At 30.4% G+C, this 20365-nt stretch overlaps 2 protein-coding genes across 4 annotated transcripts; one reads left to right on the top strand and one right to left on the bottom strand.

The window, feature by feature from the left end:
- The first annotated feature begins 1841 nt into the window (after window positions 1–1841).
- Window positions 1842–5577, top strand: LOC114392133 (ankyrin repeat protein SKIP35-like). 3 transcript variants are annotated; one of them, XM_028353170.1, is made up of 4 exons: window positions 1842–1949; window positions 2526–3246; window positions 3745–4177; window positions 4580–5577. In XM_028353170.1, exons 2-4 carry the CDS (start codon window positions 2669–2671, stop codon window positions 5384–5386), a joined length of 1818 nt encoding a protein of 605 aa, XP_028208971.1. In that variant the 5' UTR covers window positions 1842–1949; window positions 2526–2668; the 3' UTR covers window positions 5387–5577. The 3 variants fall into 3 exon arrangements, with proteins under 3 accessions (XP_028208971.1, XP_028208972.1, XP_028208974.1); XM_028353171.1 differs by having other exon boundaries at window positions 1848–1949; window positions 2498–3246; XM_028353173.1 differs by having other exon boundaries at window positions 1865–1882.
- Window positions 5578–11701: 6124 nt separating this feature from the next.
- LOC114391988 (transcription elongation factor SPT4 homolog 1) lies at window positions 11702–16746 on the bottom strand. Its single transcript, XM_028353021.1, has 6 exons — window positions 16590–16746; window positions 14749–14880; window positions 14586–14677; window positions 14435–14490; window positions 13246–13307; window positions 11702–12028 (listed from the first exon to the last, which is right to left on the bottom strand). The coding sequence occupies exons 2-6, from the start codon at window positions 14836–14838 to the stop codon at window positions 11978–11980; spliced, it is 351 nt and encodes a 116-aa protein (XP_028208822.1). The 5' UTR covers window positions 14839–14880; window positions 16590–16746; the 3' UTR covers window positions 11702–11977.
- Window positions 16747–20365: the final 3619 nt, after the last annotated feature.

Below are 20365 nucleotides of genomic sequence, written 5' to 3'. Positions count from 1 at the left end.
TAATGTAGTCATGGAAATTATTTTTTTAGCCTCATTCTATAAATTCAAGTCACATTGAAATAATGGGGTTGATAAATAAAAAAACAAAAAAACAGAAATCAAAGACGAACATTAATGGATCTTCTTCCTCTTCTTCAACCTCTGTTCATTTTCCCCGACTTCATTTGGTTAAAAAAATCAAACCGCAAAGAGACCATCTGAATGAATGACTAATGAGTAGGAAAATTCCAAAAACATAATAAGGTCCAACACATTTGCAATTAATTTAGGACCCTAATGGACCAAAGTAATGGATGCATATATGTGTGAGTTGATTTGTTACAAAAAGCTGAATAGAATCGAGGCAATAGAAGACATGGCTTTTGTAGATATGAAATGTAGTCATGCTAATGATTTTTACATGAAAGAGAAAAAACGAGATAAGGGTTTTTGTAGATCTGAAACCCCCCGACTTCATCCCATTTGTCGTCGCCTTCTCCTTCAATGTCGTCACCCTCTCGTCGGAATAAAATAAAAACAAGATTTGGGATTTTTGAAGATCTGAAACTCCCAGACTTCACCACTCTCGTCATCGCCAAGATGAGCGGCGGCCAACGTTGGTGCAGAGCGTGAATAGAAGGGGAAGAAAAGCCGGATTGAAAAGAGAAAGGAAGAAGAGTAGGGTGAGCAGGGGAGAGAAGAGAATGAGGTAGAGGGAGAAGAAACTTACATATTGTGACGAACTTTAACCTTCAATATTTATCTCAGCATCGACATTAACTTTTGATGGATGATTTTTTAAAATATAAACTATAAACAATCAAATTGAATAATAAACGAATAAGATAATGGTAACTAGTAGTGATATTTAATGCAAGGATTACAAACATTTAAAACGATCATGATAGTGACTTTTTTATTTAGGGACTAAAAATAAAAAATAAAAAAATTTAATAACTAAAAATATAATTATCCATTTTCCCCAATAGAATGACTCCAAAAATATTAGAATTCAGGACCTTGTGCTATTTACTTAACCCCATCATTACTTTGACCCTGATAATTCTAAAACTCCATTAATTAAATTAATTATCTAAATTGTTAAAATGATATGTTTTAAATATAATAACCAAACTACATGCCTTGTTTAGTAAACATATTGATTTTAACTATTGTTTTTTTATGAGGATTTTAAGACACAAAAATTTTAAAAAGCTAAATTTACGCATCATATGTACGAGAAAAAAAGGTATGACCTAATATTATAAAAAAAAATTAGACAGTTAATTGATTACAATTTATGATATATAATAAATTTATTAATTTTTAAAATAATTATTATAAAATAATTCAAACAATAAGTTGTGATTAAATGATAGGATAAATAAAATTATTTTATATTATCAAATTATTCGTAGGTATATATTAAGTTCATCTAATATTATATTTTATCTCAATTTTAATATAATTTTTATTATATTTTATCTCAATTTTAATATAATTTTTTTGTGATATATAGGATACATAAAATTTCATTTATTAACATTATTTTGATTTTGATAGTTAGGAAAACATGATGTAAAAAAAGTTTTGAGAATGAAAAAAAAAATAATAACAACACTCTCCAAAACACTTATTATCAATTAAAATCTATCCAAAAACATAAAATTATTTCACTCATTTTATATAAATTGTGTTACAAAGAATGAATTAGAGGTGGAGGTTGTGACAGTAATGAAGTCTAAAATTATCTGTTTTTTTTTTAAATAATTTAAAATTATTAAATAGATTATGTTTTTTTTTAGAAAGAATTGTTGATTTTGTTTGTAATATAAAAATAGGATATTATTACACCTATATTTGGCGTCGGAAATGAAAGTCTGAAGGAGCATAACAACAACAGGTCAGGGAGCGGGTTTTCTTCTTCCACCCTTTTTTAATTTCTCTCTTCTCTTCTCTGAAGCTATCAGGTTTTCTATCTATCCATCTCTTTCTTGCTGCTATTTATTTCTGTCTCTTTTATTGTCCGTTCCACAAACAGATCCTAATATTTAATTCCCTGTCACGGCGATTGTTTTTCTGGAATTGTTTTATGCTTCTGATTAATATGGTATTGGTATCTCTAGAGATTGGTTATTGCTCTCATCTCATCATATAGCTTTACTCCATTTGTATTCTATTTAGGGTTTATTTGTTCGACAACCGTGGGTTTAACGCTAATGTTTGCACTCATTTCTCGATGCCCATGATCGGAAGATTTGGATTCCTCGAGTCTAATGTTTTGTTGTTTGCTCTTATTTCATGATGTGTATGTCTCGTTTGGTAGTAAAACGAAACCGGCAAGCTAGCATTTTATTTTCAATATTCTACATTTATTCCTGTGTTTAGGGTTTTTAATTTCGTATGCGGATAGCACTTGGAACTACTTTTATTATTATTATTATTATTATGATTTTCCCGACAAAATCCAAAATTATACTAGAAAACGAGGGATTATTAATTCTGTCTTTCTATTTAGTACTTGCTTTTCATGAATTTGAAACCAGAGGCTAGAGTTCTCCTATTCAGTATCTCATGTGCTTCAAAGAATGGCTGTTAGCTTTACTGGGCTTGACATAGAAGGCAGAGACCAGACAAAATAGAACGTGGCAATGTGACATCTATCTAGTGGAGTAATAATTTATTTGTGATGGATGAAACTGAAGTGGAAAATCCCATATTCATGGAAATTAAATCTGAAGATAAGAGAAATGAAAATCAAGGTTTTGCATCAGAGAAAGGAGAAGGTAGCAGTGTTGTTTTCTCAAGAGAAGCACCACTTATGAGGAAAGAGTCAAGAATGTCCACTCCTTATTGTTGCAATGCTAAGAAGCTCAAATCCAGGGATGTTACAACAGATTGTGAGCTTGGAAGTAATGAGAAATTTGGGTTGGAGAAGAAACTATGTAGACAAGACAGGATTGAGTTGGGTCGGTTGTTTCAGAGTGCAGTGAGTTCCCATGACTGGGAACTTGCTGAAAGTTTGATTTTGGTTGCTGATCCACAGACGCTCAATGATGCCTTGTGTATCACACTGGATTCCATCTGGTTCTTGAGCACAGAGCTAGAGCTTAATGGAATAATGGGATTTATCAAGAAGATCATTGCTAATGGTGCTTATGACTTCACAAGAGCTGCTCTAAGGACTTCATTCCTTGCTTCATGTGTCTCTGCCTGCCAGAGTAGAACAATGAGTCTTGCGGATACAGTTACTGTAATGGCCCAAAGGTACGACTTGCCCACATCTGTCGTATTTCTTTTTATTATTTTTGTGTAAAGGGAAAGAGCTCTGTCACCAATGAAGTAGTTGATCTGGAAGAGTTTTTTTTTCTTTTTATCAGAGGGGTGGTGGTGGTGAGAGAATGTGTCTTTTCAAAGCAAAAGATAAAATCCTAACCATTAGTTTTGGATTAATGGTTTTGTTTAAAACATGCTTTAAATCTTATACAACCATCTTTTAATCTTGATTAGTCATGTAATACCCGGCAAGCAGGATTTACTGGGTTCTGAACTATTATTAGCTTATAATAGCTTCTCTATCAGCTGGTCTGCATCTTGGTGATCTAGGAATGTTCCTTTTTTGTTCTCATATTTTACCTCAGATGGTGAATGGGTTTGCAACATTGAATTATGTTGAAACTGGAAACAGGTTATTTACTGTTTTTTTGCTAAAATTTCTGCAGCTATAGTTTTTGCAGCTCAAATATGAACTCTGCTTTTTGCTAGGTTGCATGAGCGTCTCCAGGAATGCAATGGAGATGAAGTATTGAAGGCAGAAGCTGGTGCTAAGGTTCAAAAGTTTACTGAATGGGCTCTGAAATGTATAGGCATCCATTCACGACTGCAGGATGATAGGGAAAATGTGATACACAGCTCAGCCGTTGAAATCCAGCTCCGGTTATCTGCCTTCAAGACATTCCTTGATCTTGCCGGCAGCCGCCTTACAGGGAAGGACTTCAGCGAGGCCTTTGATGCGGCTTGTTTTCCTCTTACTCTTTTCTCAAGCTCATTTGATCCAGGTTGGGCATTTGGCTTGTCAGCTACTGTGATCCAAGGGTTGCTGGGCATGCTAGTGGAGGGGGGTGCAGACAATGTCAATCAGTGTTTCTTGGAGGCTTCACGTTTTGGCAGTACAGAACTTGTGCGCATACTATTGCAGGTGATATGGCTTTGATCTTTTTCTTTTCCTTCTTTTCTTTCCTAATCAATAAATAAATGCCTCTCCAGCTCTTTTAATGGTGTTAGCCAACTTTTGTTATGATAATTAGAAGCAGAACTTTTTGATGGTGGCTGAAGGCATACTTATTATAATTCTGGTGCATTTAGTGTCATATCAAAGGATCATGTAGCTATGTGGTTGGTTTTAACATTGACTTTATTTTATAAGTGGGTAGCTTTTTTATTGCATATGTTGGAAGAATTTGTAGGTGAGAGGGCTTGGCATTACTACTTCCCCTCATGCTTGTGAAGTGATGTAGTGAATTGCTGTTTATATATTATATAGTCTGCTGAAAATTTTTGGTTCATATTTGTGTACCATGCTGTGAATCAAACTATGCAGATTGCTCAAAGAAACAGCTTGGATGTTGATGTTGACTTGGCGTTGGGTTTTGCCTCCCATTATGGCAAGATAGGAACTATGGAGTGCTTGGTGGAAGAGGGAAATGCCATAGCCTTTTTGGGCCCTTTGATGAGAGCTGCTGAGAGGGGTTGCATGCAAGTTGTTGAGTGGTTTGTGCAGAGGGGTTGCCGAGACATGGAACTATGCCTTGCCCTTACAGCTGCCACTTCTAGCTGCCAAGTTCACATTGCAGCTTATCTTCTGCCGCACGTACCTCAGCAGGTCCTTGCAGCACTTAGTGTTGAAATTCTTAAGGCCGCTGGTGAGCGCAGCGGTGGATCTCTTGATGGTGTAGCATTTCTTCTCCAATCTGACTTCTTAGGTGATCCTGCAGCTACTTATGCTGTTGCAGATATTATTGCTAAATCAGAGGATGAGGCTGTTGCGCCTGAGTTGAAGACTTTTCTTAAGGAGCATTGGTCAGAAGGAGCTTACAAGGAGGGATTAAGGTTAGGGCAAGAGCATTACATGAACCTTGTGAGAATCATTAGATGGGGTGAGTCTCCTATTTGCTTAAGAGATCTTCCGGCCCCACTGACGGTGGCAATTGCTTACCTCCCACTTTATAGAGAGTGTGTCAAGACGGGTGGCTTCTTGTTTTCACAACGGCTTAGGGGACAACTGGTTGAAGCCGCTAGAAGGCTTGGAAATAGGGTCTTGGATGAAGTGATCCATGGTAGAGAGCTAGTGGTCGTTTTGGAACAGCATCTTCCTCACTTTTTGCTCCATCCCACCCGCATTGCTTAGCTAGACTCGGTTGTCAATGTTATGTATTTTTCTTTTTTATTTCCTTTCAACACCCTTCTTTATTTTGTACTGAATGCCACCATTGATAACAATTTTTATCTTGGAGTTAGCCTTTATGGTAGGTTTCCCTCTTTATAACTCAGTGTATTAAATGTGCATATTTTATGTCATAATTGTTGTCATTTATTTCTTGGATGGAAAGTATAAAAAAAATGAAGGATTAGTTGGATGTTGAAGTAAAGATGAAAGGGTTAAGTTAATGAATAATGAAATATTTTCTGTATAATTTGATCCTATTAATCATTTAGGTTATATTTTTTTTTCTTGAGCAATGTTCAATCATACTTTTCTCACTTTCAATCTATATGTAAGATGATAACTTAGTCAATCTGCACCTGAACCAAAACAAATCTTATTTGTGGAAAGTCAGAAGTGTCTTGATAGCAAATAATACTTTTGTTTTTGTGCTTAGACTAGTGTAAAAACAGTGAAAACTTTGACTTTATGAGTTGTTAAGAATGGAATATGGTTTTGGTGGTTGTGAATGAGACAAATTATTATAAATTTGTGTAATATTTTTACTTTCATTTATTTTTATGTAACCGTTGAATTGTGAAGTTTGATTTATAAAAAATTTTCCAAACCTTTTTCGTAAAACATATTATTGTCTGAAAAAAGTCAAAAAAAGATTTGAAGAGAAACTTAAAAAAAAGTTTACTATAGTTCCATAACTAAGTTGATATAAAAGAAACCCCCTTCTTTGATTTTGCCTTTACACACTAAAAACATATTGGCATATTGTAATACAATCACTTAAAGGTGTTGTCCATCAATAATGAATTCAGTATTATAATATCTATTCACCATCAAAAACTATCATTAAATATTTAATTTTTTACATAAAATATGTGGATGATATTATGGATTTGATAAATCTAAATTATGGGTAATAGTTTTAATCCATTTAAGTACTATATAAAAAAAATAAAATATCACAATTAATTAAATTTCATTAGTAAATCATAACTTAAATGAACAAAATACAAATATCAATTTAATTATCCATTTAAAAAATACTATATTTTCATCCATTTATAACAAAAAAATAGAAAATCTTGAGGTTTACAAACATCAAACTAGTATCTCAAAAAAATTATATTGCCACCCATCCATAAAAAAATGAAAATCTTTAAATGATTGCAAATTTGAATTTAATATCTTATATAACAAGAAATAAATACTATACTTTTTGTAACGATCAAAGAGTTACTACAAGATATTACCTCGGTTATAAGTAGAAAACTTTATTTTAGTTAATTTAAAAACTCTTCAAATAATTTTGTTTATGAAAATACTTCCCAACTTTCCAATTTCAAAAACTAATAACTTAATAGATCACAACTCCAAGAAAAAACATGCATACATTATATAATCAACTAAAAAACCATGTGTCTCAGCACACTATAACAGTATAACTCAATATCATAGCAACTCATCATACAATTTATATATACAACTCTAATGGATAAAAGAAAAGGGATAAAACTTGGATAAAAAAAGAAATAGAAAAAGAAATAGAAATTCCAGATCTTCACATCCAAGACATGAGTTTAAAATTTACACTAAAATTCAATAGCTGTTAAAAATAATATTCTTTAATAAATATATGAAATTAAGAAAAAAATGTAAATTACTGATCTCTTATTATTAAAGCCAAGAAATTTGATATAGGATTTTTCCTGCTTTTTTTACATTGAAAACCCGTCCAAAAATTTAGATATAGATCAAGTAACTTTTTATGTAATATTTATTTATTTTTTATTTCGATTCTATAGTATTAATAATCAATATTCAATTTGGTTAAAATACAAGTCCTTTGAATGGCTCAATATAAGTTTCTTTTTTTTATCGATCATCGATTCTCGTTTTTTATTTAAAGGGATTTATATCAAGGTATTAACATTCCAAAAAGGGATTTATTAAAATACCTAACTGCAAGCATAATATTTTTTCGGCTTAATAATCAGTATTCAAAAAATATTTTTTCGGCTTTCTTAATTTAATTGTGCCAAAGACTAATATATTGTGTTCAAATTATCATGATTATCATCTTTTAATTGAAAATGCATTGTTTTTATAATGTATTGTTTTTGGTTATAATTACTCGCAACCCATACGTGTTTTCATTTTTAATGTAGACACTTAAACTGTCAATAGTTATCTTTTAAAATAGGTTTAAATATATATTTAATTCCTCTAATTTAATATTTTTTTTTCGTCTTTATAAAATTATATTTTTGTTTTTACTCCTTATCAGTTATGTTTGTTTTGATTTTAGTTCTTAAGACATTTTAGATAACACTTTTAATACTAAAAAATATTATCTATAATATTTTTAAAAATTAAAAAAAAACAAACATAAAGGATTAAAAATAAAAAAAATTATAAAAACAAAAAACATTAAATTAAGAGACTAAAAATATATTTAAGAGTTAAAAATATTTATAATAATAAACTACGTAGAAAAACCAAACATCATGTAAAAAGGGGAACTGTTTTTTATGTAATTGCTATTGTGGAATAATCTCTTGGTAAAAATAACTATTGCTAAATTCAGCGTCCTTTGTTTATATGTCTGTGTTAATTTTGATTACCGAAAATTATCAACAATTTTTTTTGTATTAAAATTCCAAAAATATTGTATTTATATTTAGGAATGATTTTTAAATTTAATTGAAATTACCAGTAATTGAAAAGAACAGTCCGTGCACGTGCACCGATAAACCGACTAGTTTAATGAAATTTACAAACTTCTATTACTACTTTAATGAGCCAATATTTATTTTCATCAACTGTCGCTCTTAGCAACATAAAAACACAATTACTCCTCTATTAAGAAAAATAAAAATGACGAAATTAATAAATATGAAGGCCCAATACTTAGTCAAATAACAAATAATTGTGAATTTAAAATATATACTAAAATTCAATAACAATTAAAATTGATATTCTTTAGTAAATATATGAAATAAAGAGAAAAAAAAAAGCAAATTACTATCATTTGTTTTCTCTCATTCCAAAATAATAATCATCCACTCGTTCTAAATTATTTTATATAGAACATATAAAAATAATTAATAAATAATTTTTTTCTTACATAATAATTATAATAGGACTGAGAGAACAAATTATTATAATTAAACGGTCATGCATTTTTATTAAGAAACTAATAGCAATAACTACTACTTCAATGAAATTTACACTCTTTTATTGCTACTTTAATGATTGAATATTTATTTTCATTCCTTTAGCAACATATAAACACAATTATTCCTCTCTGAATTAAAAAAAAAGATTTAATCAGTATTCTAGTCCCTGAATTTGGGAGTATATTTTTTAAGTGAAGTACCTGAATTTTAACAAATTATTATTTTAGTCCCTAACATAATAAATTAATATTTTATAACAATTTTTAGTATTTTGTAACGATTTAAAATACAAATTCTAAAAATTTAAAAATTAATTCATGGCAGTTAAAAAGTGCCACAATGTATCAATTTATTATGCTAGATTAAAAAAAATACAATTTATCAAAATTCAAGAACAAATAAAATAATTTAAATTTTAGGGGCTAAAACAAGCACACACCCCAAATTCAAAAAATAAAGTAATAATTAAGTTTTTTAAAACTAATTTTAATACCAAAGATCAATTTTTATACTTTAATTAAAAAGTTGTTGAAATCAGTTACACAAGAAAATGGATTGATTTTTAAAATTAAATCATAATACTAGTTCATTTTGAATTTCTATTTTAAAATTGTTACAAAAGACTAAAAAATCATTATAAAATATTAAAAGTTGACATAAAGTTTTAGTTTATTATGTGAGTGACAAAAAAGTAATTTGTCAAAATTCAAGGTCTAAAAAAATATTTTTAAATTTCAGAGAATAAAATAATACGAAGGCACAATACTTAGTTAAAAGTTAAGAAATAATTGGGAGATGAATGATTTTTTTTCCACGATGCCATAAGGTCAGCCACAACACAAGGTGTGACATGTATTTACATATATGTGTGAGTAATATCTCTTACATTAGAAGGCATAAGCCGAGATGGTTAGCACAAGTAAAATGGCAATGGGTAGCAAGAGCAAGGGGAAAGGTGGGGGAGGCAATGGTGGGAGTAGGAGAGGGAGTATAAGTAAAGAAGCAGTTAAACATGACAGCAATAACAACAACTCAAAACTGAAATAACTTGTTGGCACCCATCTTGATCTTCCCTGGGACTGGTGGGATCTCTGCCTCTGGTATTCCATTCTCTTCCCTACTATTTATTACTTTCCATTTCACCCATTTATGTTCTTCCTGGCCCGTGCATTCTTTAAACTTTTTAACCCAAAGATGTAATGCTTGTTTTCTCTGGTTCCTGAATCCCGAGTAACAAATTTTCAAGTTTCAACATTGCAACAAACAACCCGCCATCTTGAAGTCTTAAATAGGTTAGGACCAACCCATGGATAAAACAATTAAAGATCAGGAACTATTGTCCAAAGTAAGGTTTAAGTTTGAAGTTTTTATATATATGCTTTCTCAAAGGTTTGAATATAAGTGTTTATATACTTTTTGAAAAAAGGTTTTTCATTTGCTTTACATATTGTTATTTTAACAGTGGTAGTTTTTTTTTTTGCTGAACATCAGTCTTTTCTGTCTCTCTATCTGATACCTGTTTATACTGATATAGAAGGGATTCCTTTATTTCATCTCTATTTTTTGTCGAAAACTATTCAGATTTTATTTTCTGCTAGAGGGCTATTTGACTATTAATTTCTGTGTCAGTTCTGGTTTGTATCACATGGTAGCAAGTGGCAACCTTTTTGTTGTGCCAAGGCACATCCTTTCTCCAGTGGGTCACCGTTGATGATTAGTATAAATAATTGTTTGTGCTTTGGGTTTTACAATCATATGTTAAGAATTTTATAATTCCTAATTAATTAATATGGGCTATCTATTATATTATAACATTTATATTAATTATTTATATTTAAATAGATTTAATATAAAGTGATTTATTTAAGTGAGTCTATTAGATTGTCAGAAAATCGGTATGGGCAGCGGAAACCTATTTAACCCATTAGGGAATAATGAAAATCTTAATAGGTTTAAAATCTAAGGCATGATTATGGTCCCCAATTCACCAAATCAATAAATAGTTTTTCCTCTCCTTTTTTGAAGAGAAAATGAAGGTCTCACAAGGAAGAAGGTGATTTGGTCGAGGAAGATCATTAAATCAATTGTTCGTGACTACGGTTAGATTTTGCTGCGTGCTGATCAAGCTTCTGTGGATCCAGATATTTCTTAAATCCTCTTGATAATCTGACATAATATGTTATGGTACTCATTTGGTATTTTATAAGGTTTATTGAAAATTTCCATCAAGTGGTATCATAGTCACCATTACTGTTAGATTATTGGGATTTAGCATGATGTAATTTTTCAAACATTTACTATGATGTTAAATTTCCATCAAGTTTACCATGATGTAATTTTTCAAACATTTACTGATATCACAATTAGGTGTAAATTTAACAATTACAGATCATTTCCATTTATTTGTGTGTCTTGTAATTTTAAATAAATTGATTGAACCATTATGTTACCAAGTTAATCTCTATTGCATAAATTAATTTAATTAAATTGCATGGATGTTAGTATGAAATTATTTATGTGAATTGTGATTGACCCAGAGGAAGACACAATTTGACCAAATAATAGCATACCTGCAATGATAAATATGTGATAATTATAAAAAAAAATTCATGAAAATAATAATCGGTCCAAAGAAAAACTATTATTTGTTAAAACTAATTGTCAATATTTGATCATTGCATTGAAAGTACCAATTACAAATTATTCTTGGCTGTTGGAAAAAAAAATGGAGTTGGGTTTTGGTGTGGTTGCTTTTATGTAGTGTTGGCTGCAATTATTTTCAAAAGAAATTGGAGAAAAGCTTATGCTAGTACGTTGAGACGAGAGCCCAATGGATTAGAGGGGGAAAAAAAGAATTAGGGAAAAAAGTGTGATTTTGAAAGTATGATTGCCTCTATCATCAGGTTGATCGGAGTTAAAAAAATTGATTGGAGAGAAAGAAAACATGTAGATAAAATAAATAAAAATATCCTTTATTTTAAATTATTTTTCAGAGAAATGATTCTTTTTGTGTAGGAAAGAAAAAAAAATGTTGATTGCTACCTTACTCCTTCAGTCCTTCATGAAAACTAGTGGGATATATAAATATAAAGTACATAAATTGACATGCGAGAAATTTAATTGATTAGTGTATCCAAAGTGGCTCGTAGCTTAGTTTGTTAGAGTCAAGAGCATATAGGCCCAAAAACGCAGTAAATAATGTTTGATTCATGATCTCTCCATAGTACATAATAACTCGTCATCAATTTATTTCTTCATCAGAAGAAAAACACATCATAAAGCTCGGGCAATTCTAAGAAGTCACTTAGCAAATGCATTAAAATCTACCTTCATCCAGACAATTCCCATCACACTAGAGTATGAAAACCAATATTTACGTCATTCACAAACGTTTGGGAGGGATATACTGCACACGCTCGTCTTCACATATAGCCTGCAAATCGGAATAACCGAATAAATAAATAAACTCACTTCCAGTGTGTTCGGTTCAGGCGATAGAAATAAAATGCCAAAGACGGAAATGTCTTTCGAGAGTTTGATAGCAACGAATTTGAAGAGTTAAATTACAGTCTTGTAGAGTCCAGAGCATAAATTTGTCTTCACAAAAATCATCTTGAACAGCAAAATCCGATTATTTCAAATAATCGATCTTTTCATCAACTTAATCAATGATTTGTACATCACAATTGATTTTTTTTATTATCAGCACAAACTTAATCGATTGTTTTTGCATCATAACTGATTTCTATGTGTTTAATTCTCTTCTTCCTATTTCATTCATACCAAACAACTTTACAATATTATTTCTATTCTATTTCAAACCCATTTTTCTTAAAACAAACAATACAACTTTATTTCTCCTTTTTTCAAATTATCTCTATTCTATTTTCATTTACTCTATGTCTCTATTTTTATCCTCTAAACCAAAATAAGATGAATAATCACGTCTTATTTTGGGTGGGAAGCAGTTTGGAGGAATCTTTATGTATTCACTTTGTTTGCTGCATGCTTTACTTTTATGTATTGTTTGTGTTGTCAAAATTTATGTGACTGTTTGTACAAGGCCTTATGAATCTTAATTTAAGTTTAATTAAATGTTTGTGGTGATTTAGGTTTTTTTAATCTTTGCTAGAAAAAAAAAAAACTCTAAATCACGACAAACATTTACAGTCTTGTGAAAAGGAGGAGTGGAACATTGGAAGAAGTTAAGATCTCGTGATGAATAATATTCCCAAGGATTTTGTCTTAAACCAAGTTCAATGATGTGTGATCCATCTAATTGATCTCACTAAATGGAATAAAACTTTCATTGTTATTGTTGTATTTTTTGTTTGTGTGCATGTATGTAAATAATTCACCTAGTTGGAACTTGCAATACATGTTTCGATCCTACAATCCTACACTCCCTCTCTGTTCCAACGTTAAAACTCAATTTGCATGCCTTACCTTTAAGAGGAGCAAAGTTTAGTGGCCAATAAAATAATGTGGCTAGATTTATTGCCAAGTGACTACTTGACATCCTCTAATGTTTTACTAGAAAAGAAATAGCTGTGAATCACTTTATAACAACATAGAAATATATTCTGAAATCTATCACAAGTAAAATATTATGAAATCTATATCACATCACACTACTAGAAAATTACAAACCTGCATCTCTTCAGGAAGAGCCTCTGAGACAGCAAGAGTATAAACACCAGGAACAAACTTTCCTGCGATATATTCAAGGGCAACCCAAATTTTACAACTCAACCATAATACAAGTTTTAAATCATGATAAAAATTCAGCAAAGTAATTTTTCTCTTCACAAATTGTTGTCACTTTTCTTGGCATATAATTTGGCTGATTCGTTGGAGTGAAATTGATCAAAAAGACCATCTACATGATAGATTAGAAATCTAAATTGTCAGAAGAGAAACTCAAGGACAGTTGAAATGCCCTTTTGATCTTATCACTTAGACTACTTTTGGTCAATGTTAAAAAGAATTTTGAAATTAATATTAGTGCAAAACCCCAATAAGAAAAGTGAAAAGAAACATAGGATTACTTTATTAATAAAAATAATCTGAGTGTCATCAATGACTACTTCTGGTACTGTACATAAGAAATAGACAATATTTTGTTGGTCCTAATTATAACAAACATAGGATTACTTTATTACTAAATTTTCTTTTTACCCCTAATTAATTATGAGGCCTATTAATGATATACACACATTTTCCCATAAAAGTGGATACATTTATTGAACTATCAACAAAACATGGCTGAATTTGGAAAATAATCACCTCTTAAACCATTTAATGTCATGGGTAGTCTTGAAATAAAATAAAAATTTATGACAAAATAACCAATCTAACCACTTTTATTGTTCTTGATGGATTAGGTAATTGTTTCTTATATACAAGACCGGAGGTAGTATTTAATAAAGGTAACACATTAGACTTAACAGGTTACTCAATTTTTATCCTTTTTTACAATTACAGATATTTAAGGATAACAAATTAATAATAGCAGTCAAAAAAGCTCTTATTTATAATTTTATACAAGTATTTTATAAAGTCTTGAGTAGATAATTTGACGGGTTCTTCACACAAGCAATGATTGTATCCACCTATAAATGAAAGTTTTATTTTGAAAATTAGATAGCTCCTTGCAATTAAAAAAAGGGGGGGGGGGGGGGGGGGGGGAGGGGGAGATGACAAACTTAGTAAAAAAAATGTCATGATGATGTTTGTTCAAGTAACACTGTCATCAGACTATTATATTAGAAAGGAAAAGAAACTAGAAGTCAAGGAGAGGAAAAATATAATGGGTGTAACAGGAGATAATTGAACCTACCAATGCGCAACCAACGGGCAGCCCAACTCCGATTTGGATCCATAACTGAAATGATCCTGTGGCAAATCAAATGGAAGAAGAAAAACAGAATGAGTATCGAGAGATTCAAAGGTGAAGGGAATTTTGATGAAAAAGAATTGATATCACAAACCCATTAAAATTGGGAGTAGTGCAATCAACAACACGCTCGTGATCTTCTTCCATCTTAAAGAATGAGCAGTTCTCACAGCCTGACTCTCTGAACTGTGAAACAAAAACAGAAATTGTAAACAAAAAACAATGATGAAAAATAAAGGGTAGTAGGGTACTAAGACCTGATCATAGGTTTTGACAAGGCGGCAACGAAGACAAGCCCTCAACTCATGGCCAAAGCTTGTAGGAATTTGTGCAGGTGCAGTTGCCATTTTTTGTAAGCTCACTGTTTCAACTGATGGCTAGATTGGTTCCTAGTTGAGCCAATGGTCAAATCAGATAACATTCTAATTGTAATTATATATAACATTATATACAAGTAATTTCAATTACCATAAATTATAAAAGAAGACAACTCGGATAATTAGTTATCAGACTTATAGAACTCAAAACATTAGGCTGAGATCAATCAAGAATGTTCTTATATAACTTTACCTTTTCATAACTAATTAGCTATAAGCTAGAATTTGACAAGTGTTTTATAACCAAAATATTTTACAAGAATTTCTACATCGCCAAAAAAAATTATGAATACAATTACGGATATAATGCATATACAGGCAAGATGCAATAATAATAACTCAGCACAATGATGCATTTGAAAAGTGATGCTGGTATATCATTTTTCAGCATTTACACCAAAGAAGTAGCCACACAAACCCTAACCAGAAAAAACTCAGATACTACCCTTATTTCTCATTTTCTCTACTGTTCTTAGTTTATTTTTAAACACTAATGAGAAAGAAATCCTTATCTAAATCACATATTGTAACACCCACAATAATTAGCTATCAAATAAATTCTCATTATACAGTAAACTCTTGGAAAAATGAATAATAATAACAATAATAACTACTTTAACAGCCAGACCAATCACTTGACTTTGTGGGAAAAATTCTATGATCTATCAAAATGCATTCCTAACACATGAATATATTTTAATCATAAACAGAATTCATGACTAATTCCTAACATTAACAATCACTCTTCATTCCTAATAACAGCAGTATGCATTTACCTGTTGTCTTAAACCATGAGTACTTTAGGAAACTAAGCGGTTAAAAATTAAAACACAATACTATGTTTTCATCCTACTTTACCATGGAAAATACCACGGCTGTATAAATTTTAAGTGTGTATATATAGAGAGAGTCCACTTATTTCAAGAGTAACTATAAAAGAGTTACTTCAAATCTACACCCTTTTTGAAACGCACTGTATGACTAAAAGAAACAAAAGAAAATAATATAATATAATATAATATAATAATAATCATAAAAAAAACCCTTCTCCCCTCTGTTTCTTTTAAAACAACCCGAGACACCCCCTTCACACTTCCTTATTCTCATTTTCTTACAAAACAACCCCCCTCATCTCTCGTGATGCCTCCCACTCCATCCCCACCTTCATCACTTTCTTCTCTCATTCTTCCACTCTTTTTTCTCCTTTGTTCCAAAACTCATCAAGTTCTTTGCACCCTAGTGACACTCTCAAGCATGGGAAGGTGGTTGGAGTAAAAGGAAACAAAATTCATCTCTTTAAAATTCTTTATTTGAGCTATTTGAGGCAAATCCATAACCATTGAGGTAGATGAGTATTTTATGACACAGATTAGTTATGAGTTTGTGTAACATAGGATATCCATTGCTTCTGTGGATGGACTCCCTTCTTCATCTCCTGCCAATTTGCAACCTCATCACCAACACAGACATTTCATCAAACACTTGGAAGGCAAGGCTAAGAAAATTGAACATTTAGACCCGGAGGAAAAGAAAACATACAAAACAAATTATTGGGGTAAGTATAAAAAAATATCTGAAAGTTAGCAACCAGTGAAAATAAAATTGATAAGCGCTTCAAATAAACGAATGCGCTACCAATGAGCTTCAAAGCATGAATCAGCATTCAGTACAACACTCGCAATTCACAAACCAGATCAAAACAGAAACTAAAGAGAACTCACCGTGGGTGCCTCCGTGCGGCGCGGCGGTGGCGACGAGAGATGTGAGATTGAGAGAGGGAGACTAGATATGGGGCTAGGGCACGTCACCACTCACGACGAAAATGAGTTGAGACTTTGTGAAACGCACGTTTTGGCAAAATGAAGGACGTTGTTTTTTGAAAAATAAAATAAAAATTTAATTAGCTATTTAGTCCTATAATTTTTAAATTTATCTCTTTTAATTCTTAAATTTATATTTTAATTTTTAAAATCTTCATTTCATTAAAAAATTTAACTAAGTGAATTAAAAAAAATCTAACAAAAAGACGTTTTCAACATTAAAGTATAAACTTTAGGAATTAAAAAATTTCAAATAGGTAATTAAACCTAAAATAAAAAAAATAAGCCTGCTTAACCCGGACCGGTTCACAAATTCAAATTCAATTCTCAGATAATCAACAAGGAACTTCACATTTTCCACCGAAAGTGGCTTCGCAAAACCCAGCAGAGGAAGAAAATTCAAATCGGCATTGGTCCCTTGGAAGACTTCGAGATCGGTAAACCTCTCGGTACTCGGTAGGGGCAAATTTGGTAGAGTTTATGTCGCCAGAGAAGTCAAGGTTAGGTTCCTAATTCTCACTTTATTCCAATTTCCTATATTTATTTCTTTTACGATTTATCCAACTACATGAAAAATTAGAATATTTAATAATAGCTCACTAACTAAATGCTTTGTTTAAATTATGAGGTTTGGATTTTTCTTGATTTTTGTGTTTAATTGAATTTGAATTTACTATCGGAGCAAATTTGTTGTGGCTCATTTTCAATAGATTTTATCAAATTTGGAGAAATTCACATAAAACTCATTTCATATTTTAAAAAAAAAATATTTATTCATATACTTTAAATAAATCATAGATTATTTTATTAAATATATTTTAATTCAATCATTATATATAATTTAATAAAAAAGATAATGTAAACATATTTAAGAACTAAATTATATTCTTAGCTAAATGTATAATTTTTAATTTTATTATAATTAGTAATATAATTATAATATTTTTTATTTAATTATTAAAATAATTATTCTATATTTTAATAACTATAAATAATAAAATATGAAAATAGTATATAATTAATAATTACATATAATATATATATATATATATAATAATAATAATAATAGAATTGTACATAAATACATAATTATATTATTAATAATTATAAAAATATATGTAACTGACAAGAGAGTTATCCCATCCCGACCACAATTCCAATGAAAGCAGGTTTTTTCCGTTAACATCAAGACAAAATGGAACTGGTATGTACCGTTTCAGTTTTTATTGCCATACTTACCTACCATCGTCAGGATCAAACATGACTTTTATTCATATAGAAGAAAAAAAATGGATCTAATCTATAAATGTGACATCATTGATCCTTTCCACACAAAAAAATGATCTAATCTATGAATATTGTGCCTTTTACTCGAACCTATGCTAAGGTAAAGTACGAAATAATTAGAAATTAGACAGACATTGTTTGAATCCCCAAATAACAATAATTGAACAAATTTCTCAGGACAAGATGAATATATTCAACTAATGTATTTATGATAGTGTATTATTCAACTAGTATGCTATTTGATGAAAAAAAAAAGGATTAAAACATAAAAAAGCATCTCTTCCATCTCATAAGTGCTCTGTGACTCTAATAGTTTTTGCTTCAATGTAAAATCCATGTGATAAAAAGTTACAGTTCACTAAGTAATGAAACAAACCTGATGAAAGCAAGGTAAGCTACAGAGTGTGTTGCCGACATTAACTTGCTCCAAACAAAATTAGGTCAGAAAAATATAGAATGGGCAAAGGATATTAAAAATTAAAATGTTTCAATGCCTTGTTCGAGAGTGAGCAATGATGTGAAATTAGCACGAAAACCATCGTAACCCAATGAGCACCGAAAGCACTGCATGCACCCCTGTTTGCAAGCTTTGCAAGCTTTTTGAGCGAGCGAATGAGAAAGGATTTTCTTACTTATGGGAATTGATTAGGAATTGATGACTTCCGTCAGACGCTCTAATCAACTGAACTAATAAATCAATTATATTAAAAAAATAATTAACATCATTATATATAATACTAAAATTTATAATACATATTTAATACAAATGTAAGTTTACATAATAAATTTTATAACAATTAATTTTGATCTAATAATGTATTTTTTACATATATAAATTTTAAATAAAAATAATAAGTTTGATAAAAATTTATATATATAAAAAAATATTATTAGATCAAATTAATTGTTACAAATTTTTTTATGTAAACTTATACGTGTATTACATATACATTAGAAATCTTAGTGTTATATATAACGACGTTAATTATTTTTTTAACATAAATGATCTATTAACTCAATTGATTAAAACATCTCCGTATGGATCCATACTGATTATAGATTGTCTAATTCGTATGAGCCATTAATAGGCCTCGTCCAGTATAAAAAATAATTATGGATTAAGTCCTTCAAATTAAATGATCTATTTTTTTATACTAAAGTTTTGTAGTATTTTTAAAAAAATTAAAAGGCTTAATTGTCAATTTGGTCCCCCAAGTTTTAAATGTTTCAATTTGGTGTTCAATTTTTTTAAAATGCTTTAATTGGGTTATTTTTGTCAAACATACTTGTCGCCTTTAGAATGTAAATTTTTACCATTTAATTTACAAATAGTGGCCGGTATAAATCGTCACTATATTTTTTTGTCTAATCCACAAATAGGTTTTTAACCGCACACTTGTTATTGTTGTTTCTCGCTAGGTGTGAGTGTGGGACTCCACATGCATGAGTTGAAGAGACAAAAGTTTTAGCAGAAACATGACCATGATGTTGGGGTAAAATATTTGTAGTGCAAAAATGTCTAGGAGTCATAATCCCATCCTTTAACAAATCTTGTTGTGTAGTGTTCTAAACAGATAAAACCTTCGTTTTTTGTCACATCCCTTGTAATTTCTAAATCATTGTCTATTGTTAAATGCATCGTCCCCTACTTGTTGATACCCACTTCCACCCCATCATTCAGTTCGTGTTGACCCAACACGACTTTGTTGTCATCGTCGTGTAGCGCAACATTTGCTTCACCCAAAATGCATTTTTGCCTATGAGTCAGAGTGCGTAGACCTTTGTTGGTGCACACCGTCACTAGGACCCATTCGCCCCTCAGTGTCGCCACCAAACTCAATTGCACCAACATTGTTTGGCTGACTTGGTATGTCACAAAGTTGGCACCATAGTTGTGAAAATAAGATTGGATCGACTGGGAATTGGTGATGTTATCAAACCGAGCTTCTGCACAAAAAGCAAGCTAGTGTTATATATATATATATATATATATATATATATATATATATATATATATATATATATATATATATATATATATATATATATATATATATATATATATATATAATGTAAAAGAGAGATTTTATTTTTGTACTATAATGTTATTTTGGATAGTTCAACTATTGTTTTTTTATCTTCACCCTTCGGTTCATTGGGGAAAATGACTATGACTAATCCAGAGTTTGATCGAGAATTAAGTAAAGTTTAACCAATAATTGTTTATGCTAAGGATTGAACTCGAGTATTATCTGAACAATTCAACCTTAACCATGGTTATCAAACTCTAGTTTTAAATCATAAAATTGTACGATTTTACAAGTTTGTACACTCCCAACAAGTTGAATCGCACACAAAATTATTTTGTGGTAGAATCAGAGTAAACTCGG

Source organism: Glycine soja, chromosome 17, assembly GCF_004193775.1.
Source record: "Glycine soja cultivar W05 chromosome 17, ASM419377v2, whole genome shotgun sequence".
In the NCBI taxonomy this organism is placed as follows: domain Eukaryota; kingdom Viridiplantae; phylum Streptophyta; class Magnoliopsida; order Fabales; family Fabaceae; genus Glycine; species Glycine soja.
The sequence above is the reverse complement of the archived record's forward strand: the minus strand, read 5'-3'. Positions and strand labels throughout refer to the sequence as shown.

What these genes read in the sequence shown, in the direction of transcription:
- LOC114392133 (XM_028353170.1), top strand. Translation starts at nt 2,669, where the DNA reads ATGGATGAAACTGAAGTGGAAAATCCCATATTCATGGAAATTAAATCT. An exon ending in GTTACTGTAATGGCCCAAAG is followed by an intron (nt 3,247 to 3,744) that starts GTACGACTTGCC and finishes GCTTTTTGCTAG; the next exon opens with GTTGCATGAGCGTCTCCAGG. An exon ending in TTGTGCGCATACTATTGCAG is followed by an intron (nt 4,178 to 4,579) that starts GTGATATGGCTT and finishes CAAACTATGCAG; the next exon opens with ATTGCTCAAAGAAACAGCTT.
- LOC114391988 (XM_028353021.1), bottom strand. Translation starts at nt 14,838, where the DNA reads ATGGCAACTGCACCTGCACAAATTCCTACAAGCTTTGGCCATGAGTTG. An exon ending in ACTACTCCCAATTTTAATGG is followed by an intron (nt 14,491 to 14,585) that starts GTTTGTGATATC and finishes GATTTGCCACAG; the next exon opens with GATCATTTCAGTTATGGATC. An exon ending in TGCCCGTTGGTTGCGCATTG is followed by an intron (nt 13,308 to 14,434) that starts GTAGGTTCAATT and finishes AATATATCGCAG; the next exon opens with GAAAGTTTGTTCCTGGTGTT.